The sequence below is a fragment of the Rosa rugosa genome, chromosome 6, assembly GCF_958449725.1.
Source record: "Rosa rugosa chromosome 6, drRosRugo1.1, whole genome shotgun sequence".
Taxonomy (NCBI): domain Eukaryota; kingdom Viridiplantae; phylum Streptophyta; class Magnoliopsida; order Rosales; family Rosaceae; genus Rosa; species Rosa rugosa.
In genome coordinates, this window is record NC_084825.1 from 39,406,686 (window position 1) to 39,432,082 (window position 25,397).

General features: G+C 37.6%; 3 protein-coding genes across 6 annotated transcripts; 2 read left to right on the forward strand and 1 right to left on the reverse strand.

The window, feature by feature from the left end:
* The first annotated feature begins 6,312 nt into the window (after positions 1-6,312).
* On the forward strand, positions 6,313-11,200 carry LOC133715127 (uncharacterized). 2 transcript variants are annotated; one of them, XM_062141500.1, is made up of 9 exons: positions 6,313-6,636; positions 7,712-7,853; positions 7,956-8,111; positions 8,270-8,375; positions 8,772-8,957; positions 9,307-9,466; positions 9,712-10,016; positions 10,578-10,667; positions 10,835-11,200. In XM_062141500.1, the coding sequence occupies exons 2-9, from the start codon at positions 7,839-7,841 to the stop codon at positions 10,897-10,899; spliced, it is 1,083 nt and encodes a 360-aa protein (XP_061997484.1). In that variant the 5' UTR covers positions 6,313-6,636; positions 7,712-7,838; the 3' UTR covers positions 10,900-11,200. The 2 variants fall into 2 exon arrangements, with proteins under 2 accessions (XP_061997484.1, XP_061997485.1); XM_062141501.1 differs by lacking the exon at positions 6,313-6,636 and adding an exon at positions 6,727-7,207.
* A 4,563-nt stretch (positions 11,201-15,763) lies between these two features.
* Positions 15,764-20,160, forward strand: LOC133715125 (cyclic nucleotide-gated ion channel 1-like). 2 transcript variants are annotated; one of them, XM_062141495.1, is made up of 9 exons: positions 15,764-16,034; positions 16,557-16,640; positions 16,867-17,440; positions 17,524-17,736; positions 17,819-18,120; positions 18,231-18,342; positions 18,698-18,934; positions 19,016-19,410; positions 19,712-20,160. In XM_062141495.1, exons 2-9 carry the CDS (start codon positions 16,612-16,614, stop codon positions 20,016-20,018), a joined length of 2,169 nt encoding a protein of 722 aa, XP_061997479.1. In that variant the 5' UTR covers positions 15,764-16,034; positions 16,557-16,611; the 3' UTR covers positions 20,019-20,160. The 2 variants fall into 2 exon arrangements, with proteins under 2 accessions (XP_061997479.1, XP_061997480.1); XM_062141496.1 differs by lacking the exon at positions 15,764-16,034 and adding an exon at positions 16,041-16,200.
* Positions 20,161-20,467: 307 nt separating this feature from the next.
* On the reverse strand, positions 20,468-25,296 carry LOC133715126 (mitochondrial inner membrane protein OXA1-like). Of its 2 annotated transcripts, none has more exons than XM_062141498.1 (10): positions 25,156-25,296; positions 24,119-24,604; positions 23,271-23,361; positions 22,865-22,912; positions 22,496-22,554; positions 22,173-22,248; positions 21,929-22,060; positions 21,626-21,733; positions 21,474-21,528; positions 20,468-21,005 (listed from the first exon to the last, which is right to left on the reverse strand). In XM_062141498.1, exons 2-10 carry the CDS (start codon positions 24,586-24,588, stop codon positions 20,758-20,760), a joined length of 1,287 nt encoding a protein of 428 aa, XP_061997482.1. In that variant the 5' UTR covers positions 24,589-24,604; positions 25,156-25,296; the 3' UTR covers positions 20,468-20,757. The 2 variants fall into 2 exon arrangements, with proteins under 2 accessions (XP_061997482.1, XP_061997481.1); XM_062141497.1 differs by having other exon boundaries at positions 24,119-24,607; positions 25,156-25,277.
* Between the last annotated feature and the right edge of the window lie 101 nt (positions 25,297-25,397).

Sequence of the window (25,397 nt, forward strand, 5' to 3'; positions counted from 1 at the left end):
TGACAAAACAAAAAGATGTAATACTTGTTGGTATGCTCATAAACAGTTGATTTGAACCTAAATTATCTGTAGCGATTAGCCAATAAAGCAAAGCTACATGCAATGATTGCAATATATCAATTGATTAGTTGGTGGAAATAATGAGAGATTAGGCATAAGGTGTTAATTAGCTGTAATTTTTATGGCCTGAAATTGGTAGGTAAATGGAGCTCGTACTAGTTGGTCGGCCATATATAAATGTTAGTTTTTTGTGACTTTGGAGTATGATGTTATTGTTGCTTTCTTTCATGAGATAGATTTAAGGCAAGACAAAGATCAGAGTGTAATGAAAGCAACTCTGATTTGTAAATACTAAACTATGATTACTGTCACATGATTATTGTTTTAATTTTGACTTTTTATTTTAATTAATGTCATATAATTCATTTCACATTATTTTATTAAATGAATAATTTTTTTTTTTTGAATAAATTAAATGAATAATTAATATACAACAATTAGTTTATTGTGAGTCGAACTCACAGCCTTCCATTTACAATGAGACCAAATTGTACTGAACAATTCATTTCACATTCAGAATCATAACAATTTATAAGACTTGAGTCGAAATTATGACCTCTTGCTATAAATATGAGAGAGTTATGTAACTATACCAAATGGTCGTATTTTAAAGTTTAGTTTAAAATTGTTGCGAGGTTACTAGGCACGGAAACTTTGTTTGTGCAAACCTCGGAGGGCTCGGCTAATTTGTGGTGGGGATGGGGATGCAGAGACAATCCACTTGTGGCTTAAGAGAGTAATGTGGTTAAGTAGAGTGAAATATGGTTAAGTGATTGATTGTGAATTATTTTGTTTATTGGCTAACCCAATTTGAGAGTAACTATGTATTTCGTCTATTTCTTGAACTAAAATGAACCCACATTAGAAGCATATCAAAACACTTATTTACAAAAATAGTAATGCATAATTCCCATTTTCTCAATAATTCAGAGCTCTTAGCCACCTCATTTTTGAGGAAAAATTAGTTCAAGTAGGCCAAATGTCTCCTATCCTAGGCTCCTAGCCCCTCATCTCCACTTCCCAGATCTAATTTTTCTCTACCTTAGTCAATAATTAAGAAAATGACTCTAATTTAAAGAACTTTTGCTTAAATTCCAATAGCACTATTCACCCAAAATTAACTTTAAAGTAAAGCCCACACCCTGTCTTTTAATCCCAGTTCTGTCCCCGAATTCATCCAATAAATTTGCCAAATATAATTGAACTGTGAAATCAGAAGGGGTAAATTCCTTCTATAGTACATGAGGTATGACAAATTGGACAATTTGATACCTAGCCTTCAGAAGAGGACAATTTGATACCTGAACTTAGGCTTCGTTTGACCTTTTAGTACTTTTGTTAATTTTTCTGTCAAATATAAGGTTAAAATTGGCATTTAGAATCTATTTATAAAAATAAAATAAAAAGACATGAGTTTTGTGGGTTAATGACCATCAACCTTGGTGTTTGGCTCCAATTTTGTTGCAGCTGGTCAACAGTCTCTTTTCTGCGCGGGCGTGCCAGCACCGTTCGGGTGCGGTCGTCGGGGGTGTCTCTTGACCTGACTTCTATCAAGCGATTGTAGACGAGGAGAGCACCAACCTCGTCGTGGGATTCTTTGTGCCTCGTGGTGAGGACTTTGCTGAAGTTTCTTCTTGTTCACAAGTCGATACTCAATATTGCAGATTGAGCAGAGCGAAATCACCGGGAAGTATTGAGATCTTGCTAAAGCGTGACTTTAGCTTGGCTGGGTTGCTAGGGCGTTACCCTTGCTTGGCTGGTTCTGTAACCGTTGTGGTCGTGGCACTACCGTCGGCTCCCGAGGAGACTAGGACCGAAGCACGTTGACAGAGGGTTTGGTGGCACTGAAAGTCGGCTTCTGAGAAGACTAGGACTAGGAGTGTTGTTTGGACCCAAAATAAGCATTTTGGTTTGACAAAGCGTGTCTTGGAGAAATTGAGCCAATATCAGTGGCTCACATATATATTTTCGATAAGTTCAAAAATATATTATTAAGAGGCTAAATAAGGCCTACCAACATGGAAATGAAAAGTCAACTATAGCACATTTTCCTACTTCGGTTAGGAGAAACCGAGCTAAACAAGGAAGGAGGGTTGGCAGACTGACCAAATGAACTCGAAATAAGCTGAAACTCTGCAGATCCATTCTAGACATCCCATTGATCATTTCTTATGAAGAGTGCCAAAGCTCGTTCGGAGTAGAAAACCTTCAAACAAACAGTCCAATTTTCTGCAGAAGCAAAACTTGGAAACTGGACCTGTAAGAGGTCCAGCAGCATTTCCGGCCCAACCACATGGAAATAAATTCTGAAATTTTACCACAATAATCTACATTCATGGTGGATCATTTCATATGAAGAAATCGAAGGTTGAATCTGAGTTCTTAGTGGAGATAAAAATTGAGGGATAAGGGAGCAGAAAATGACTTAAACCTAACAAATTCCATTAAGTGTTTAAGTATTCAAACCTAACATTCCATTAATGTTTAAGTGCTAAAACCTAACCCATTATGAGTTGTTTAAGGCCAAATAGTGTTGCTTGGTAGCCTATAAATAGAGGCTACAACATAGAACAATTCAAACACTCATTCATACATCAAAACATCTTTAAGATGATCTAAGTTCTCTCTAGAGCAAACCTCTCTAAGAGCAACTCCTTTCCTTCCCTTTCTCTTATCGGTGATCACACTCCTAGTCCTAGTCTTCTCAGAATCCGACTTTCAGTGCCACCAAACCCTCTGTCAACGTGCTTCGGTCCTAGTCTCCTCGGGAGCCGACGGTAGTGCCGCGACCACAACGGTTACAGAACCAGCCAAGCAAGGGTAACGCCCTAGCAACCCAGCCAAGCTAAAGTCACGCTTTAGTAAGTACCAAACCCTCTGTCAACGTGCTTCGGTCCTAGTCTCCTCGGGAGCTGACGGTAGTGCCGCGACCACAACGGTTACAGAACCAGCCAAGCAAGGGTAACGCCCTCGCAAACCAGCTAAGCTAAAGTCACGCTTTAGCAAGTTCTCCCCATTTCCCGGTGATTTTCGCTCTGCTCGATCTACGACGTCGAGTATCGATTGTGTGAACAAGAAGAAACTCAACAAAAGTCCTCACCACGAGGCATAAAGAATCCCGCGACGAGGTTGGTGCTCTCCTCGTCTACAATCGCTTGATAGAAGTTAGGTCAAGGGACACCCCCAACGACCGCACCCGAACGGTGCTGGCACGCCCGCGCATAAAAGAGACTGTTGACCAGCTGCAACAAAATTGGAGCCAAACAAGTGTGATCACCGATAAGAGAAAGAGAAGGAGAGGAGTTGCTCTTAGAGAGGTTGCTCTAGAGAGAACTTAGATCATCTTAGAGATGTTGTTGAATTGTGTTGTTCTTTTGATACTTGTTGTAGCCTCTATATATAGGCTACCAAGCAACACTATTTGGCCTTAAACAATTCATAATGGGTTAGGTTTTAGCACTTAAACATTAATGGAATGTTAGGTTTAAGCACTTAAAACACTAATGGAATGTTAGGTTTAAGCACTTACTGCTCCAATTTTGCTGCAGCTATATCTCCACCAAGAACTTAAAATGGGCCTTCGACCTCTTCACATCAAATGATCCACAATGAGTGTAGATCATTGTGGCAAATTTTCAGAGCTTTCTTCAATGTGGTTGGGCCGGAAACGCTGCTGGACCTCTTACAGGTCTAGTTTTCCAGTTTTGCTTCTGCAGAAAATTGGACTGATTGTTTGAAGGCCTTCCACTCAAAACTAGCTCTGGCACTCTTCATAAGAAATGATCCTTGGTCTGTCTAGAATGGATCTGCAGAGTTTCAGCTCATTTAGAGTTCATTTGGTCAGGCGGCCGCTCCTTCTGTTTAGCTCGGTTTCTCCTAGCCGAAGTAGGAAAATGTGCTAAAGTTGACTTTTCATGCTTCCATAGTAGGCTTTATTTAGCCTCTAAATATATATTTCGAACTTGTCGACAATATATAGCTTGAGCCACTGACTTTGGCTCAATTTCTCCAAGACGTGCCTTGTCAGGCAAAAATGCTCATTTTGGGTCCAAACACCTGGGTCTTCATCATTTTTTGGGTCATTTGAAGTAAATAAATATGAATTAATGCTTTTGGGTTATGTTGAAGATGACATAATTGAATTTTATGTTTAAAAAATTTAGTCGTCGTGATTTGAACACCCACAATACTACTTTCGGTGGAATAGACATAGCTCGGTGGAGTAAGTCTCGTGGGTGTTCAAATCACGACGACTGTATTTCTTACACATAAAATTTGATTATTTCATCTTCAACATAATCCAAAAACATTAATTCGTACTCATAAAATGATGAAGAATGACTATTAACGCACAAAATTCATGTTTTTTTTATTTTGTTTTTATACATATATTCAAAATGTAAATTTTATCCTTATATTTGATTGAAAAATTAACAGAAATACCAAAAATGTCAAAGGGAGCCTAAGTTCATGTATAAAATTGTCTTCTTTGAAGACTAGATACCAAAGCATTAAATTGACCATACCTCAGTTACCATAAAGGAAATTTACCCAATCATAAATAAAAATCAACTTCTCCTTCCTTTTTCCGTGAATTAATTTGCCTTGTTTTCACTCTAGTACTGTGATGATTCTGGAATGTGGTCCTCGCCCCCCATTTGAACAATAATATCTTGAACATCGATCTAGTTACAAATGACAATGAGGAATCAGCTTTCATACAAATGGGATTGGAAAAATCTCATTTGGTTTGGACCACTATAATACTAGTGAGCCCACTGATTATTTTGATAATATATATGCTAAAAATTACGTTCTCATTATAGGTCATTGCATATATGAATACGAGTGAAACAAACAACAATCGACAACTTGAATTTTGGATCTTGGATAGAATTGCATATTTGCATTATATCACTATTGTCGTTGTTGTTCTTCTATACATACCATCTTAGTCAGATTTACACAACACAAAAGGCCAAAAATTTAGCTCTCTTTCTTGAAGGAGGCTTTTATAATGTGTACTTAGCATGACACCATATTTTTCTTTTATTATTGAGATTTGTAGTTTCCATAAATGCTCTACTAATGTGACGTTCATATATGACAATGAAATGTCATAAACGTTGGGTAGAACATCGAAGTATTTCATTGTTTAATAAGTGGTTATCGCATTGAGGACCCTAATGTACATAAATCTGCTAATGATAATGAGAATACAAACTGAAAGGAAATAAAATTAATATCATGGTAATAAAAATTGAAATCAAGCTCGAGTGATGGGATTGGAAATTGGGTATCTAATAGGGTTTATGTTTGAATCCAAAATCGACCTAATCAAGGTCTCTGCCCATCTTCCAAGGCTGATGGTATGGGAAGTAGATTTTACAGTTGGAGACCAATGTCATTAACTAGGTTTTGAACCCTGTGATTGCATATTGTGCTCGATCGGAATTTGGTCAAATGGATTTGCGCCTCAAGTCCAAGGTTCAGAACCAAGAACCCAAGATTTGGACTTGGTTCCATCAAAACACTTGAACTATACCAAACCACATTGTCTTACCATTAAACTACATCTGTCAATTTAAAATATTTGAACTTAGTGTCGGTTTGTGTTTTCAAGAACCAAAGGGCTTAGTTTCATGGTTCGTTACACTAGAACTGAGTTGGTTTTAGTATTAGTCCAAGAGGCGAGGAAATGAAGGAGAGACTTGAAAATTAGGTTAAGACTAAATTAAATCATGGCTTCGATTCAAATATAACCAAAAAAACAAAAACACCAAAATCGAGTCACCGCAAAAGAAAAAAAAAATATATATATACATATTGTGTTTTTTTTTTTTCTTGTCTAATGTAGAGATTTGTTGTTAAAGGTAAAATAGAAATCATACTACAAACAAAAAAAAAAGAAAGAATATGAACAAATAAAAAAATGTCGTACCCTTTCAGAAAAAGAAAAATTTGTTGTGCACAAATCGGGGAAGGGTCTCATGAATCATGACAAGTGCCTTCATCACAAACACCTCGTGACCCGTGCCCCCAATTACGTGTCTACTTTTAATTTAGCAAAAATTTAATTAATTTCCGTACACTTACTCCCCACACCCCACTGCAGTAATTAAACTTTATTTCCCTTTCGAGAAAGTTTCGCTTTCTCGAAATAATTAATTTCCCTGCAAAAAAAAAAAAAAAAAAAAAGAAAGTCCAAATTGTATAAAACGCCAATTTGGGACAAGATTTTTCCTTCTCTCTTTTTTTTTTCTTCCTCTTATTGTTTTGTCTTTGCAAGTCTCTCTCTGCTTCCTCCAATAATGTCATAGCAACCCTTCACCCATTTCCCAATTGTTCCAGTCCCTGAACTAAAAACTCAAACTGGGTCTGTCTCTAATTCTGATTTGAGCTCCAAAGCTTCTTGCTTTCTCTGCAAAGATTGAAGCTTTTTTCGTTTCTGGGTCATGTGTTTTGGTAATTTGTTGACTTGATAGAGCAACTGGGTTTTGTTAATTCGTCGAAATTAAAGTGTTGGTTGGTTGGTTGGTTCTGTGTTCTTGGAGATTCAGATTCTGGGTTGGTGAGGTAATATAGTATATGCTAGATCTTTACCTTTTTAATCTTTTATACCAACTTTTTAAATTCCTTGACAGTGTCTCTCTCATATTTTTAAAAAGTTTGATTCTTTCTGAAGCTGTTCATTGGTTTATTGACTGATTCTACTCTTTTATTTTACTGGTTGGGCTTGTGTGTAATGTGTAAAGTAGCAGATTAGTGGACTTGACTTAGATCTGATTGATTTTTTTTCACAAATAAAATTCAAATAAGTTCTGGAGTCTGTGGAGTTTCTCAGCTACTATGAAGCTATTGTAATTCTCATATAACATTAGGCACTCGGAAATTTGTGGTAACAAAGCTGGTTTTGGTTGTTTGGAAGTATGACAAGGAAAGGAACTGCCAATTGAAGTTTGGATGCTCTTTCTCTTGCTCTTAAACCTAAAAACTCCAAGGAATTTCGGAATATTGTTGGATCCAAAATGCATCTATCCATTTGCGGTGTTGTTAGTGTCATCGAAGATACAAAGCTAGTTAAGCATCCAGTAGTGTGGTAAAAAAGATGGCAAATATGAAAAAAGAGTGAAATGAGTGTATTTAGGTAGGCAACCATTGCTAATGGAGCTGTTATGATCTGCACTGTATATTTTAAATTTGTGTTTTTAATGCAATGTTTTGAGGGATGGGAAAAGAAGTATCAACTGTATCTGACATGAATTTCAACCTTTTATGGTGTATGCATCTCTCTCTCTGATTTTGAATGCGGTTGTTCTGTATGTTCAAGCTCTGGCCAATCTTTTCAGACCAATATTGTAGATAAAAAACATCACAGTGACTTACCATATTTCACCGTTATTGATTTGCACTGAGCCCATTAAGGAAAACATCGGATGCTTGTTTAAAGCCAAAAGATATGATATTTGTATTCATTTAACAATCTGAATGCTTCCAGTTTGGAATAGATCTTATTTAGTGAGATCTTGCTTCCGTGTGTTTTAACTCTATTGTTATATTTATGCTTTCGCTGTGAACTGTTCATGGATTTGTTGACTGTATTAAAATGGTTTAGCTCTACTGATTTTAAGAAGTTGATTTCCCATTCCAGGTAAAACTGCCACAAGTCATCGTTGTTATTTATTTGTGCAAAAGTATTTACTGTCAGTGACCACAGCCTTAGCTTGAGGAATACCAGAGCCATACTAAAGAGATGTGGTCCCTTGCATTCAGCTGAAATGAAGACGTTACAGGTGCCACTTTACAATTTTTAACATAGGGGTCGTGATATCTAGCTTGTTTTGTGCACATATTGCTTTTCACTAAATTGAATACTCCTATTTTGGGTTCCACAGAGTGGGCAAGAAATACAATCTTCAAACCAAGCTATACATGATACACAAGGTGACCAAGTGAAAAACCAAACAAATGAGGCTCCTGGAACTGATTCAGCTTCAATATCATCTTCAGGCAATGACAACAAGAAAGTATCACGCCAAGATATTGAACTTGTAAGGCCACCAAATCAAACTATTCTTGCAACCTTTTCTTTTTCTACATTTGTTATTCTATTATGTTTTACCGTGTTCTGAATATTGTTCTCGAATGAGTTAGACTAATACATTTTCCATCTTTGTGATGGTATGCTCTCCAAAATGAATTTTTGTAGGTCCAGAATCTAATAGAGCGGTGTTTACAATTATATATGAATAGAGAAGAGGTGGTTAAGACTCTCTTGACTCGCGCAAGAATAGATCCTGGATTTACCACTTTGGGTAGGTAACTTCAGATTACAATTTAAAATATGTGTAACCTGACTACTCTAATTACATATCTTAAGCTCTTAAACCAAGAATTGGTTGATTATGAAAACCATGATCCTGGTGTATGTGTTTTCCATTAGTTATATAATTAAAATTAATCCATATTTTTTATTTAGTTTTTTGGTTGCCTTTGTCACTTTTAGCATAGGATCCACTGATCCACAACTGAAATGATGTGGGACCGGGCAGTTCATGGTTATATATGTACTAGACATGTTACTACAGCTATACATGACATTTTCTCCTATAATGAGGATTTGATGAATTAAATATCTTAAGAAGCTACATGATATTTTTCGTTTTAAACGTAATATATGCACCAAGATCATCTTTCTTTTCTTGTTTCAGTATGGCAGAAGTTGGAAGAAGAAAATGCTGACTTTTTCAGGGCCTATTACATAAGGCTAAAATTGAAGAAACAAATCATCCTGTTTAATCATCTACTGGAGCATCACTGTCATCTGTCGAAGTATCATCCCATGCATCCAAAGGTTCCTTTGGCACCTATACAGAATGGGATTCATCCCATGCCTGGTAAGTTTTCAGCTTACAGCAACATGGAGGTGTAAGAGAAAGATTTAATCCTATTTTGATAGTAGTAGGTCTATATATCCTCATTTCTCCTTTGGTGGATGCACGAGGATCATAATTGGGTTCCTTAATGGTAACAGAACTATGGTCATTTGGAACTTTGGGTGAATTCTTGATTGACGTTAATGAGGAGGGTAAAACATGATGCTTGATAAAGATTAAGCTAAAGAATATTACTTTTGAAAATATCGTGGTTACAGATGTATATAAGCCTGGGAGTATGTGATTGATATGTATTATGGTTTATATGATGATTTCCATTTGTATTCACTGCCGCTTGTTTGCAGTGCAGTTAACAACTTACCTATGGGATACCCTGTCCTTCAGCAACCTCCAATGCGGGCAGCAGGTCAACCCCATCTTGATTCCATGGGAATATCTAACTGTCATGTAGTTAATGGAGTTCCCGCACCGAGCAATTTCCATCCAATTCGGATGAATTCTGGGAATGAGTGAGAATCTGTCCTTTGCCTCATTCTCTGTTTAATTACCAGTTAACATGCCAGTTAATATTTTAGCGAAAAAGAAAAAAAGAAAAAAAAGTTTTGTTCCGCCCCTGTTCGCATTGTAAAAGGAAGTATATTGGTTCAAAGTCCAAACATGTGTATTGGATGACTGTGGCTTCTAATCTGCACCTATATCAGGTTTTGTTCAATAGAATTTTTGCTAATGGAAACTGTTTTTCTCCTTTTTGAAGTATGGTGATGGACTGCAGTAGTTCTGATGTGGTTCCTGTAATTCCACCAAACAGCAACATGTCATCCATGTCCGAAATTCCTGTAAGTCCTACATCAGTTGCATCCAGTGGTCATTTCCCTTTCACTGCATCAGAAATATCAGGAATGGGAGTAGACACATCGGCACTTGATACAACATTTACATCTGATGTGGCAAGTAATGGGTTGCAGCTTGGACCCGATGGTGGGGGTGGCAGATCACTGGATCAGATCCAGTGGAATTTCAGCCTATCAGATCTTACAGCAGATTTGTCCAACTTAGGAGGTAAGTTTATTTGAACCACTTATAACCGTCTCTAAGCGTGTAAGCTACCTTTAGAAATTGTGGACAATTTATGTATCAAAATACTTATAGTAGAGCTGTATTCAAAGACATGAATCCAAAATACCTTTAGAAATTGTGGACAATTTATGTATCAAAATACTTATAGTAGAGCTGTATTCAAAGACATGAATGCAAACCAGGAGCGAAAAGAAAAGAAACTGTACAAACTGTTGAAAGCCAGACGCTATTCATTTTGACACAGTTGATTTATCAAACATATAGGAGGAAACATACATGCTTAATTTACAGACTTGTGCAAGATTTTCCATAAAGTTTTCTTGCATGTACATTCTATAATCATTGAAGCAAAAATTGAATATGTACGAGTTCGTGAAATGCTGTTATGGCAGTAAAACTTTTGGTACTTCTAAAGCTGTTGAAAGGCTGCTTACATGCGTGGCCAAATATAGTTAGATCCAAGCATGAACAAAGAAATAGAGTAGCTGTTGTATAATGCATGTCTCACGCTTTCTTTGATGTTTGCCGGGATATCTTTTGCAGATTTAGGAGCCTTGGGAAACTATCCTGGCTCCCCCTTTCTGCCTTCTGATTCTGAAATTCTACTCGACTCTCCCGAGCAAGAGGATATAGGTAATGGAAATTGCCTCTTTTCATTAGTTTTACTGATTTGTGAGATGTGGTTGGAGGTTCAAACATGCCTAAGATTGATTGTTCCCTTAATTTCCCTTGTTAGCAATTGAACCATGCATGGTATATCTTGGTTATCAGTTACTAATCACTTTACCTTGCTTTAGCAGAGGAATTCTTTGTCGATTCTGTCCCCGAGCCACCTTGCTCTCAATCAGATGAGGAGAAACCCTAGATAAAGGTGGGGAAAGTCCCGTTACACTTGAAATTGATAGGAAGGAATATCACTCCATTAGAGTTTGTCATCCACTCACTAAAAGACACTTCAGGGTTCTATTATCAGCAGGTTTCAACATTTCTAGTTAGCTAGTCTGATCTGTATTAGCATACAGATAGGAAATTCCTTATAATCGACTAGTATTTGTAATTTTTCTTTCCAGAAACTTAATTATCGGCGAAAGTTGAGGAATAATTCAGTTGGTTGTCATGTATTTGGATAAATTGGTATGATTAATGCTACTTCAAGCATTATCATCCACCTCTTGCCAAGTTCTCTCTTTGCCATATGAACTTATTACTTAACATTCATCTAACATACGAAGTAACAGGCTGATTTTTTTTATCTCAGTTTTTTAATTATAACGGTTTCTTGGATTGTAAGTTAACGGAGATTTCACACATTTGAAGGGGACTAGCATATATTCATTGCCAAACTTTCAATTGATAAATCTTTTTATTTTTATTTTTTGAGAATAATAGTTAACCATTTTATTAATAATAAACATAAGAAAAATTACAACTTAAATATGTAGAAACTACATCAAAATATAAAATAATAAGGGAAATACTAGATGCAATAAAGCATCGGAAATAAAACTTAACAAAGGTACGAAGGGATGCAATTAAGCATTTGATGACGCCTAGAATAGAGTTCGGGCTGTGTAAAACGGTTCCAATAGTATGGCCGATCATGCTTCCACGCATATAAATACGTTTAATAGAGGGTAACCTTCTATCAAGATAACCGCCGGTAGTGTGACCGACCATGCCCACCCCACGCAAAATAATACGTCGAGTAGAGAGCAATCTTCTACCTAAGTTGCCGCAATTCCAATTCCAAAGTATAGTAGGAAACAGCGTCCCAAAAAGTCTCCTGGGTCCCAAATGCGGATCCAAACAGAATATAAGGCCAAACAAAGGCCCATCTTGAATGGCCCAACCAAAAAGAAGCCCAGAACTAGTTGGGCACCCGAAACCTCTATGGGCACCCAAACCTGCCCTAACCTCCCCTGTTCCACCATCCCTTGCCGGAGAAACCCAGAGCGAGTTCCGGCCGCTCGAAATGCACCGCCACCTACCCCACCAGCCTTGGAGCGGTTCCCACGAAGAACCAGAGGAAGGTTGTTTCTCAGCCCGACCCAACCCCCTTTGATCAAAGCTGCAGGGTAGCGAACATCAAAGCCAAACCCAGATTCCAGCCGCCACATGGATCTCGGCCCCGACAGTTGCAACATCGCCCGACGTCGGAGAACCCGATCCCTCCAGCACGACTCCACCCACCTCCACCAGATGTAGCGCAGGTCCAGCCGAAAGCCCAGGCACTGCTCCACTCCGATTGCCGGTCTAATGCACAACTGGATCAACAACCGGCCCATCACGAGCCCTTCACTCGCCCCCAGTCCAGATCCGCACACTGTCGACTTGAGCCGTGCCCGAGATGGCCGAAGACGTCCGACTCTCGGATCTGTCCTGCCCGAGATTTTCCAGTCACCAACAATCCCCAATCCAAAAGGACGATGAACCGATAGCGACCTCAAGGCCCAGATCGAACCAATCTGAGGAGGAATGAACGAAGTCGCTACAACACAGGTAGAGGACCTCGACGTCTTGGAGGGTAACAGATAAAAGGGGGAGACGGCCTGGACCGTACTCGATGGCTGCGACACCAGGGGAAGTGCCGGAAATTTGCTCATGGAGGAAGTTGCAGAAACGCATACCCAAGGGTGGCGTTCTCTCAAACCCTAGGGTTTATCATACTGTGTAATGAATTTCAATTGATAAATCTAGAAGATTGCTCCTTTTTGACACCCGTCATGAATAATTGTATAAAATTTCACCTACTTGGTTCATTTTCAACGTACGACGTGACAAACTTTAATACAAATGAGTGTAATAACATATTTTCAAGAATAAAAGCCTCCTGGTCCTGGTCCTAATTTCACATTCCATTACATTATTGATTCATATTTGCCTAATTGGACTAATTCTTTCCCCTCTGTTTAAACAACTTATAGTTGTTCCAAGACAAACTTGCCTCCTGAACTGTTTTGTTGACCTAATTTACAAGGACTCTGTCTTTAGATATTAGTTAATTGAATCAAGACATTTCAACTAATTAGTACAGATGAAAGTCCTCCAAGTACTGAATTGTTGCCGGCTATACGTATTTGCTGATTAAGCATAATCTTAACCCTGTTTTTGTTTAATTAGACATAATCACATCGGGCTAATGTGGTTTACTGCTAATAGGTTCGTGATACAGATATTGTACCAAACTTGGAAAAGCTTGCTCTCTTTTTTCTATTAGGATTTGGAACCTAATAACGTAACTAGCAGGCTCATTTCTATGCTCGGTTATTTTTATTTATGAAGAATGTTGCAAGGGATATACAACTTGAACCTCAAGCTGCAATAAAATTTTTATATTAACCATCTTATAAAAAATCTTAAATAATAGTAAGAGTAAGTCCATCCGTTGGGTCATCAAGCTAGTCACTTACTATTCACTGTTTTTTATGTTTATTTCCACCATCTGGGTCACGGGCATAGTTTTCAAACTGACCTGGTGACCTTTGGGTCACTTTCATGACCTGCAAACTGACTCGATGAACCAGGTCAGTTTGGAAACTGTGCTCGTGACCCAGAGGGTGAAAATAAACACTAAAAAGTAATGAATAGTAACTGACCCGGTGACCCAACGGGTGAACTTACTCTAAGTGTCTTTTATAAAAAATAAAGGAGCTTCTATTCATACTTCCCATATTAACATTTGGACCTCCCAACTTTTTTGAAACTTTAAAAATCCTATTTTGCCCTAAATCCAATAAAAAAATCTCAAATATCATTCGCATCCAATACCAGCGATTAGACGCCTCTCTCAAAAACCCTAAACACGTTCCATCTCTCTCTCTCTTCCCCATTATGTGATGATAGTAAGGTAATTGAAGAATTTGACAAAGAAGATTGCAAATATTTTTCTCAAGTACTAAAGCTGGAACTATACAAACACAGGATAATACCTCTAACATACTAGATTTTGACAAGTCAAAGAGTCTAATGTAAAGGTGAATCGTGATATCAATCAAAAGGTAGATCATAATTATACAATAGTGATTATCTCTCACTCTCCATCTGCATCTGCTTTGACAATTATCAGTCTTTTCTTCTATAGTAATACAAACTCTAGAATATGGTTGGAATTCACACAGAAAATGCAAACTTTCTATATGTAAATTGAATTAGATTTCTGAGAGATGACAAGAATTTAAGGGCTATAAGAACTAAAACTATCTCCAAACATTTGAAGAAACTTTCTGAAGGTAATTGAGATACATGTTCCCACATCAGATGAATCTCAATATGATTTTAAATACTATTGCTATGTGAGTGTCCCATGGACTAATGTAACGTCTAGTAATAGGTTTGCTTTCTTCTCATAATTGACAGGTTCCGTCGCTGGTTGCTGGAGGCGTCGATGAAAGAGGTACACGAGTGGTGTGAAATAAGGGTAAAACTGGAAACTTTAGGGTTAATTTTGGAGAGAAGGTCTAAATGCTAAAATAGGAGGTATAAATAGAAGCTCCCTAAAACATAAAAAGAAAAATACTGCATTTCCTTTTAAGTGAGGTTGATGTATGTTGTGACTTGTGAGATCACAAAAGATGAGTCATAAATTCATAATTGATGGAGCTGTACGTGGTTTGCATTTAAAGGAGACACAATGAGGCAGGCTAGCTTTTATGTGAAATCATCATGAGAAATTCTTACATAGGACAAACGTACCACGTGGCGGTGGGACAGTTCAATTAAAACTCATAAAATTTTAAATGTGTTCCGAAACTATTAGTACTAGTTAAAATGAAATACCCAAAACATCTCCTTGCATGTTAACTGATTGAACAACCCTACCAGCCACGTGGTACGTTTGTCCTACGTAAGAATCTCTCATCATTGAGGAGGTTTCGTGGTCACTTGATTATTGAACTTGTATGGTTGTATGATACCAACACCCCAAAATTTCATCTGTCGTTCTTGACAAAGATGGATGACCTTATTGCTGATTTGCTGGGAGGTCTTTTTCGATCCGCTGCTTTCTGAAGCCATTGCCCTTTGAGGAAAGTGGATGCTTTAAGGCATAAAGGGTTAACTTGGAAAGTGTAGGTTATGAGAGCTTGATACAATCTGCAGTTGCACAAGGGTTTCGGACATCAAATGACAGGGAAGGAGCGATCTATTCGGACTTGAAACTTCTTCTAACAAATTAAGTAGGGAGAGATACAATTAGATCGAAGGATAGTTATTGAATGTGTGATACTACTTAGTTACAAAGATTTTATCGTATGATCAAAAAAATAAGAGCCTTATAAGATGACAAACTTACACTCAATACTTAAAATTTAAGAAATATAAAAATTGTTTCGTTAAAATTTTACAACAGCGAAGATTCTCATATTTTCTTTAGACTCTATCTAATCAACAAGTAGCATAAGGTAAGTTTAAAGCCGCCTTAACAATGAATAGCTATTACAAGACCAATGTTTTGATCACATGCAAAGCAAGCTAATTAATCATAATAAAAGCAAAGCTTATTCTTACAAAACAAGATGTTAGATATCTCAAATTGTCACACACTAATTTCTTTATTCCATTTGCCTAATTAGATTACTGTTACAGAAACATCACAGTCAGATTTTCCAACCTAATACCCAAAATATAACCCCCACAAAGCCACAAGTTACAAAAGAAAACGGTATACCATCAGTAGCTTCTTGGAGACAACCTCAAGGTGGCTGTGTCTTGACTGACTTTTCTAATGCGTGGACTCTGTCTATCTACCCCTCTTCCCTCTTATATACTCCCTTTAAAACTCTCCCATATAAACTGCCATTTAGAACCAACCTTCTCTCCCCCACGAAATTTCTCTCTGTGCCTTTTGCTCAGAAAACGATATTTCTCATCCTTGATCATCGAGTTTCAGGCCCTATTAGTACTTTTTCGCTGCAACTTCCATCTTGGTTTTGTTTGGAGGTTGGAACTTGGTGAAGAGATCAAAGAGTCTTGCTCTTTGTTGACTTGGGTTTTTATGCAAAGGTAAAGTGAGGAAGTTAACTTGGGGAAGGGGTTGAATTTTCTGGTTTCTGAACCTGCATGCAACTTTTCTGGGTTGTCTTTGATTTTGTGAATGAATGAGATTGGAGTTTGGTGCTGATTAGGACACTTGGCTGCTTATCTTGGATTGTTCATCCCTGGTTTGCTGGTTATCCTCCCACCTTTGAATTAGTCAATATTTATACTCTAATTTTAATTGTATAATATCTACTATCCCTAAAGTTCAAGTCTAGATTATTATGGTGTAATTGCTAATTCACTTTTTTTTATCCTCATTAATGGGATGGTTAAAAAGTAGAATGAAAGTATGCATGTTAACCTAAACGATTTACATGTGGAAGGATTGACTTGGGTCAACGAGAAAGTTGACATTGTAATTGACTTTCATTGCAAGATTATTGATTAATAGTCATGCTTGTCACTCTTGCATTGGAGATTTGATATATTACCAATAATTCAGTTCTTATTAGGCAAATTTTCAATATTCAAGTTGGAATCTTGCAGGGCCTGGATTGTAGCTCTTCCAAGAAGTAAATAAAGCAAATCAGAAGATCCTGATATGAATCTAAAGGGGACCAAGTTTGTAAGGTTAGTTGGTTCAAGCCTGAGTGATAATAATTTACTTCAATGTTGCTCTTAATTACTACTTCTGTTTGCTTTTAACTACTTATGCTGGATACCCCGCTGGATTTGTTAGATGATTTTAGTTTCACTTACTAAACAGTCCACGCACTGAGCAAGTTGATTCTGTACTTATCTAGCTATTTGCTAACACTTGGTTTGTGCTGCATGGTATGTTTGATGTTCTATCCAGGTTTGATGATTGGCATTCAGAGAGATCTTCAAGTTCTGAGAGGGAATTTTCGACTGATGATGGACGAAATCCAAGAAGAGCTAGACCATCTGTGAATGCAGTATTGAGTAGTATTTGGAGAGGATTCGATAGGGGTTCAGATAGGTTTAAAAGCTTCAAAAAACCATTAAGTCCCACTTCTGTAGGTAAGCAGCCAGCAAAGGAGTCAGGCCCTTGGAAGAACATTCTCGACCCTCAGGGATCAGTTCTTCAGAGTTGGAATAAGATATTTGTGATATCCTGTGTCATAGCTGTGTCATTGGACCCATTGTTTCTTTATACTTTAGTGGTTGATGGCAATAATAAATGCCTTGGTTTGGACAGAAGGCTGCAGATCATTGCTTGCGTTCTTCGTTCATTCACCGATGTTTTCCATATACTTCATATTATTTTTCAGTTCCGCACTGGGTTTATTGCCCCATCTTCTAGAGTATTCGGAAGGGGTGAGCTAAATGATGACCCTGTGGCCATTGCAAAAAGATATTTGTTTTCATACTTCATTATAGATGTTCTAGCTATTCTTCCTCTGCCACAGGTAACAATGAATTCTTCTAAGTATTTCAAAGCTCTAGAAAGTATGTTCATGGTGGTAATATTTTGTTCTCTTAATTTGTTCAGGTTGTAGTTTTTTTCGTAGTCCCTATGATAGAACGCCCAGTTCCAATGGCCGCAAAGAACTTATTGACAATTGTGATCGTTTGCCAATATGTGCCAAGACTTATACGAATCTGTCCACTATACAAAGAAGTTACAGCAACTTCTGGCTTCCTGACTGAAACAGCGTGGGCGGCAGCTGCATTCAATCTTTTGCTCTACATGTTAGCCAGCCATGTAAGTTTGATTTGATATCTTTCAACACCATCCTATAAATCCTTTTAGTTTTTCTGATCTGATGATAGATGCTATATACCAGTTAGTTGGAGCATTATGGTACTTGTTCTCCGTAGAACGAGAGTATTGGTGCTGGCGTGATCATTGTGGAAATGATGTACATTGTAAGCGGTACCTGTACTGTGGCCATGGCAGGGAAACTAACACGACAATTGTTAACATGTTAAAAGATTCTTGCCGTCTTACCAACCCTGAGGACATTACAAATTCATCTGTGTTCAACTTTGGAATATTTTTCGAGGCTCTGGAGTCTGGTGTGATGGAGACGACAGATTTTCCAAAGAAATTTTTCTACTGCTTCTGGTGGGGTCTGCGCAGCCTTAGGTTTGTAATCATAACTTTTAACTCTACTCTTAAGTTTAGTAGTCAAGCTTTCTTCCTTGAGATTGCATGCAGATGTACATAACAAGGTTTAACTTGGAGCCGTTTTGCAGTTCTCTAGGTCAAAACCTCAAAACAAGCACTTTTGTTTGGGAGATACTCTTTGCAGTCTTTATTTCTATCTTCGGACTGGTGCTATTTTCATTGCTTATTGGAAATATGCAGGTAATACTTGAATCTCAGTGACTGTCTTGACAACATATGCTGTGACCACATTTTATAAGATCATTACAGTTGTGCTGAGCTTTGTGCTCCATGCATGCCATCTAAACTAACTGATGAGGACTTGGAGAGTGTTTTTGACCAAAAACCAGACTATGGATTCTGTAAATTGAATTAATAACCTTGGACTACAATGACATTTGTGTCAAATCAATCTCTTAGTAGTGTTGCTGTATGACACATGTTAAATGATTATGTTCTTCGAGTTTGCTAAGAGCTGGACTGAGTTAGTGAAAAATGCTAAAACCTCATTTCGTGTGATGTTACAGAAATTTCCTCATTTCGTGTGATGTTACAGAAATTTCTGCAGTCAACTACTCTGAGAGTTGAAGAAATGAGAGTGAAAAGGCGAGATGCAGAACAGTGGATGTCCCACCGAATGCTCCCTGAGAAACTGAAGGAAAGGATCAGACGCTATGATCAGTATAAATGGCAAGAAACAAGAGGTGTTGAGGAAGATACTCTAGTTCGTAACCTTCCTAAAGACTTGAGGAAGGACATAAAACGCCATCTTTGCTTGGCTCTTGTTAAGAGAGTGAGTGTTTTCACTAAAAGTTCCTTCATCATTATTTGTCCAAGTATTAGCAGGTATTTTCATTGCTTTGATTTTCCTTAGGTGCCAATGTTCGAGAAAATGGATGACCGACTGATGGATGCCCTGTGTGATCATCTCAAGCCAGTTCTTTTCACAGACAACAGCTTCATCATCCGAGAGGGTGACCCAGTTGATGAGATGCTATTTGTTATGCGTGGAAACTTGGCAACTATGACTACTAATGGTGGAAGAACTGGCTTCTTTAACTGTGCTGATCTTAAGGCCGGTGACTTCTGTGGAGAAGAGCTTCTTACATGGGCATTGGATCCAAAATCCACTTCCAATCTTCCTAGCTCAACTCGAACAGTGGAAGCTAGAACTGAGGTTGAAGCATTTGCTCTCAGGGCTGATGATTTGAAGTTTGTCGCCTCCCAGTTTCGGCGCCTGCACAGCAGGCAGGTCCAACATGCTTTCAGGCAAGGCTCTAAACCATGGTTTTGCATTTTTAAGCAAAAATAACCCATTGTACAATCTGAACGAAAAAAAAAACCCTCACAACATTAGCTTATGTTCAAATATGAAATAGAAGTAGCATCCTCCTTTTTTTCTTTTTTGTCATCTGTTATTCTTAAAGTAGAGTACTTCTGATGACTTGATAGGTAAAACCTCAGAACTTGTTATATTGAATCAAAGCGGTATCGGGATTGAAAATATCGTTCTTCTTGACAGCTTCAATCTTGATTTTGTAGTAATGCTAGCCTAAATGTCTACTTTCAGGTTTTACTCCATGCAGTGGAGGACATGGGCAGCCTGTTTCATACAAGCAGCTTGGCGCCGGCACTGCAAGAGAAAGCTTGAGAAGTCATTACGTGAAGCAGAAGACAAGCTGCATGATGCTTTTGCAAGAGATGCCGGAACCTCACCAGGCCTTGTTGCCACTGTATATGCATCAAGGTTTGCAGCCAATGCACTACGCGCCTTGCGACAGAAGGGTGTGCGTGACACTAGACCTTTACCAGCATTGATGCCACTGCTACCTCAGAAGCCCACTGAGCCTGATTTTACTGCAGAACATCAGGAGTGACTTCATCCTCATGGAGTGTGATAACCATCTCAATTTTGTATCTATATACAAGGTCCTTTCTTAGAGGTTTCCTGTGTACAATATCTTAGTAACTCTGTGATCCATTGAGGATTCTTCGTATATACTTACCATTTTTTGTTCTCTTTTGATCCAAGGAGGGTCAATGTGTATACATCTTCATACATGACATTATAATATGTAAATTTCTATGTAAAAAGTATTTTCCTTTTGTAAATTGGTAAAATCCAGATGCTCAATATACTTCCCTTTTTGGTATTAACAGCTACCTTACACCACTATATAGTTCACGATTAACACAATTATCAATATGCTTTTTTCAAGTAGGATCACTGTCACACCTTCTAGAGCTGTTCTACTTTTTACAGTGTGAAAATCATGTAAGATCCACTCCAGATATGAGCTGAATAAATAGTTTAATCTATAGCATATTTCCTAAACCAAAAACAGAGAATTTTTCTCCGAGGTTTATGCACCTTTGTATTTGAAAAGAGGTACAGAAAACCAAGTTTAATGTCAATACAGATAGAAACAGATCATAATGTACTAACTACGAAGTTGTTCTATCAAAAGGGAATCCACTGTTAACTGACTTATTCGCCGTCTAGTCCTAAATTATAACCAACTGATTAGCACATTATTATTGTGCCAAAGTCCTTTGCTTCAGAAAGCGGGGTCCGTGCACCATGGAAATATGGAATGGGTTCAGGTAGATCTTTGACTAATTTTGTTTCTTTTTCCCCTTGACATGCTTCTCTAGACTTTTGAGTCTCTGCTTGAGAATTGAAGACGACGATATGCTTCTGTCAGAAACCTTCGATGTCTCTGTGCGTAATGAAGGTTCGGATTCAATAGTAGTGTCTTTTTTAACTGCTTCAAACAAAGAAAATGGAGGCTGTGATGCAGTAGGAGGTGGCTCAGGAATTTCAGGAAGATTAAGTAAACTCTTCACCTCTGGACGCCTAATTGCTGCAGGAAGATAATATAGTCCGTCAGCTTGAAATGTTTTAGAAAAGATTAGATCAAACAATACCAGAGCTGAAAGAACCCAAGGTTTTGTTGGTTTATCTAACATATTACAATTTTTCTATCATGCCCCAAGCAATGTCTATATGGCTTGTGTACTTTAGTAACTTTCCTCCAGTAAAAAGTTTTTTACTTGACAGAAAGAAAAATGAGAAAAAAAAATCCTATGCGATCACTGTTTGGTGAGATGCTAAACCTCAGGCAATGTGCATTCCATGCACACAGGTTTCCTTCTTGAAGCAGCATTGCCAACTAGATTCCAAGAAAACCATGAATGGTCAAACAGTATGCCAATCACATTTGAACATCTCATCAATGCAAACAAATACCTTGCTTCAATAGTTCAATTCATAGTGTGGTTCAAAAAAATGACATACCAATTGAAGCTCATGATTTTTAGGAAAAACTCACCTAATCCATATGTAAGAGAGAAGATGTTGGAGGTGAGCCAATAACAGAACAGTGCCTGAAAAGGAGTCAAACAGTGAAATAAAGGATTCTGCTGCAGTTCCTAACAAATCCTATTTCCCCCCATGAACATTGAATTCAGAAAATTCACTTACCTTGGGGAAGCTCATCATAACTGGAACTGCAATGACAGCTAGGATTCTAGAATAGGTTTTCATAGTTTGGGCAACAGGATTTCCTTCCAGACCTTCCTGCATGTTGCACTGTGGATGAAACAGTGGAAATCACATAATTAAGCACTCTTTAGAAACCATTATAGAAATAAGACAAAAGAAATGGTATCAGCAAAAACTATAAGTGGTATTGACTCACAATCAATTGATGCTTACTTCACCATATGCCAAACACGTATTAAATACCATACTTTGCAAGATAAATCAATAAAAGAAAAGCCCTACCTCAACTGTGATCCAGAATGTCATTGCTGTCAGAATTGGAAGGATCAGCATGCTATCTGGAGTAGTGAGATCAGTAAACCAGAGAGCTCCACCATTTTGAAAAGACGGAACTTTCTCAGCCATGTTTCTAATCTACAATAATAAGTGTTACAAAATTTGAAATTCACAAATTCAAGAATAAGAGATGTATCAAATCTTAAATGGAACTAACAGATGCTATAAATTTGACAGGCTCATATCTTACAGCAAGAAAGAAGCTGATGAAAATAGGACCTTGAATGAATAATCCTTTCAATTGAGAAAATGGAGTGACTCCGTATCTGCAGAATTTTATGCAGTTTCATAGTTAACGACTTAAATGCCTGGGCATGCACACAAGATGGCTGCATGAGGATAGGAACTGAAATGAACTGTAGCTAAGAAATCTATATCTAAACTCAAAGTTTGAAATAAGTCATAACATTTATTAAATAAAAAATGATAGCCAAGTATAGCTGACAAACAAGCAGCTATAAAACGTAAAAAATTGACTTCAGAAGTGATTCAATCAGACTGAAAAACACTTACTCATGGAACAATGCCATCATCCGTTTCTGACCTTCTCTTAAAACCTCAGGATCTGCTTCCTAACAAATAAAATGTGTTCAAAGTTTCAAACCCTGAAAATGAAGCTTTTTGCAAACTGTATAACATCCACTATATCATCTGAGACAATTAAACTTGGGAATGAAATCGACAACAATGGCAATCCGCTGAAAGAAGCAAACATGCTATGATGGATTCTGATGAGTTTCATCATATAGACTAACACGCTCCCACATTGTTCGTTGTTCGCCCATACCCACTTTCTCACACCCCCCCCCCCCAAACATCCCAACCACCCCGCCCCTTACACATGAAAATGAAAAAAAAAAAAAAAAAAAAGATTATTCATACCATATTTTGCATCTCTTGTTTCAACTGCTCTAAACGAGGCCTCATCAACTGCAATATGAAACACAAATTAAGGTAAACACAGTGAGGCACGTATAAAATGTTCTGTCCTTCCAAACCAACTGAGGAAGCTATATAAAACAATAAAAAAGCTAAGACTGCATAGATCAAATGACATATAAGAGGGAGAGTTGACAAAACATGACTGTCATAGAATTGGTTAAAAAAAAAAGGCACAGAGAGAGAGAGAGAGAGAGAGAGAGAGAGTCTGGAGTATCTATGACAACCATTTTGAACTCAAGCATACGGGAACTTCATTGATGTAATTCTAGTTTTCCACAAGAGATTCCCACATGCACGAAGACCCACATACAGAAATCCACTGACTATAAGGAAATGAACAACTTACATTGAGCTTTGTAGTAGCCCTGAGTTGATCAATAAGAAGAGGAATTGTAGCCACTCGAATCAAAATAGTTGTTAAAGCTATTGATGCCCACCTGGAAAAACAATTAATTACTTCTGAGGATAACCAAGAGTAAGTGGTCTCTCACTTCCAGACAAGTCAAGTATTACAAACCATTGATGCTTTGGCAATTGCAAAGGTTTTCAAATATGCATGGCATACATTTAAAAATACAGAGTTCTTTTTGAACAATTATTATAGAAACATAGCTGTAAATCAAATTAGTGACATAAATTTTGTACCTCTATTTATTTATCTTCCCTTTACGTTTCTTAATTTTCACTTGCCTAGATTTGAGCAAAAAAAAAAATCAACTGAATGTAAAGAATGGTTATTTATATTAACCTTCCTCCAAAACACTATGGATTTCATCTTCATGTGCTCAGTTTGATCATTTATTTAGTCTACTGAATTTCAATATCGTGATTTCAAATTTTCCCTTACATAATGACATTTCCTAGAATTGGTCAAACTGTGAAGTGAATGTGTAATGCCACACCAACAGAAAAACAAACACGTACTGAGAGTTTGAAAACCATTCACCTAGAACATATATACCATATAATAAAAATATTTTTCAGTGAAATAAAATAGGTACTATATGCACATAGAAACACAGCTCATTCAACAAATAAATATTCCGGCACCAAATTGCAAAACATCACATCCATATAAAATGTCTCAGTATGAACTATAAACAACATCTAAAAATTTACTTAAAGCATCAGAAACAGACAAATAAACATCACAGAGAACAACCAAGAGAATCCCTCTAAAATCGATTCACTTACCAATTCAATCCGGTAAGAGAATGAACGAAATCGATCAAGTATTGTAGGCCAGCAACAGGCAAGAAAGAATCTGCTGCAGCAACAGCCACTTCACTCACAGCCGGTCCTTGGGAGGTAACTACTTCCACAGTCTTATCTGTAATAACCTCTGCAACATATCCAATGTCATCCATCTTATCAGACCCATCACCAATTGTGGTTGACATATGCCTATAATGAAAGGATCCAAGGCCCATTTTCCAAGCCAATGATGAGCATGTCCTCCCTCTACTTTGAGAACCAAAGCTAAATCCAACTGTCGAGTTGTAAGATCCACTTGGCAAAATACTCTTTATGTTGGGTTGAGTGCTTGAACTCGGTGAATGTGATTTAGTATCCTCATTGTTATCATGAAGGACGTGACTCAATGAAGGATGGAAACGTCTCGTGGCAAGGGTAGCCGTGGTGGAGACAGCACGTCTACATGCCATTTCAGGTGCCTAAGTTCTGCTGAAAGAAGTAGATATGTTTACATTATAAACAGGCATTACATGTTTAACACAGAACAACAACAAGGCAAAACAATATGATCATTACACTCGCACCATTGCCTGCAACTTTTAGGCTTTACATTCATAACCCACTATGGTTTACACCCAGTAGGAGAAAAGAAATATTACATTCCTAAGTTCCTATTGGTTCTTGGGTCTTCAATAATACTGAAATATAATGGGATACAAAATCCGTAATCTTTTCTCAATCAACCAAAAGAACATGTTCATAGATTCCATGAAAAAGCTTCACAACTTGGGATTAAGGCTTTTTGGGGTTGAGCCAAGTTAAGTTTTACATATAATGAATGACTAACCAAGCCCCAATGAATATAACCCAATTTAGATTATGAACCAAAGCATCAAACTTTATTGGGTTTAACATTGAAGTCGAAAACAATGAAACCAATGAGTAATAAGCATAAAAGGTTTAGACTTTGCGTCGTTTTACTATGTTTTCTTAGCAGCCCAACAGAAACTAAGAAGAGAGCAAGAGAAAGCATTCACCTTTATGACTCTTCTTCTCTCCCGGACGCAAGAGACTGAAACTCCATCACAACTCGGAGCAACACTGCTTCATTTTCATAATATTCGCAGTAAGCCCTGGGAGGCTTAGTCTCAAACGCCATGTCGTATAATCAGAATAACTTTTTTAACCTCCACATTATTTACCGTCCAGTAAACATGTTATTTAACCCCAATCCCACGGCAAATGGTCATCTAACGTCACCCCAATTACAAGCACTGAT

Coding starts and splice junctions, on each gene's coding strand:
- LOC133715127 (XM_062141500.1), top strand. Junction 8,958..9,306: donor TGGGATTCATCCCATGCCTG/GTAAGTTTTCAG, acceptor TTTGCAGTGCAG/TTAACAACTTACCTATGGGA. Junction 9,467..9,711: donor CGGATGAATTCTGGGAATGA/GTGAGAATCTGT, acceptor TCCTTTTTGAAG/TATGGTGATGGACTGCAGTA.
- LOC133715125 (XM_062141495.1), top strand. CDS start 16,612: ATGAATCTAAAGGGGACCAAGTTTGTAAG. Junction 17,441..17,523: donor CTATTCTTCCTCTGCCACAG/GTAACAATGAAT, acceptor TAATTTGTTCAG/GTTGTAGTTTTTTTCGTAGT. Junction 18,121..18,230: donor TGGGGTCTGCGCAGCCTTAG/GTTTGTAATCAT, acceptor GCCGTTTTGCAG/TTCTCTAGGTCAAAACCTCA.
- LOC133715126 (XM_062141498.1), bottom strand. CDS start 24,588: ATGGCATGTAGACGTGCTGTCTCCACCACGGCTACCCTTGCCACGAGA. Junction 22,061..22,172: donor TCATCAGCTTCTTTCTTGCT/GTAAGATATGAG, acceptor TTATTATTGTAG/ATTAGAAACATGGCTGAGAA. Junction 21,006..21,473: donor CTCTCTTACATATGGATTAG/GTGAGTTTTTCC, acceptor ATCTTCCTGCAG/CAATTAGGCGTCCAGAGGTG.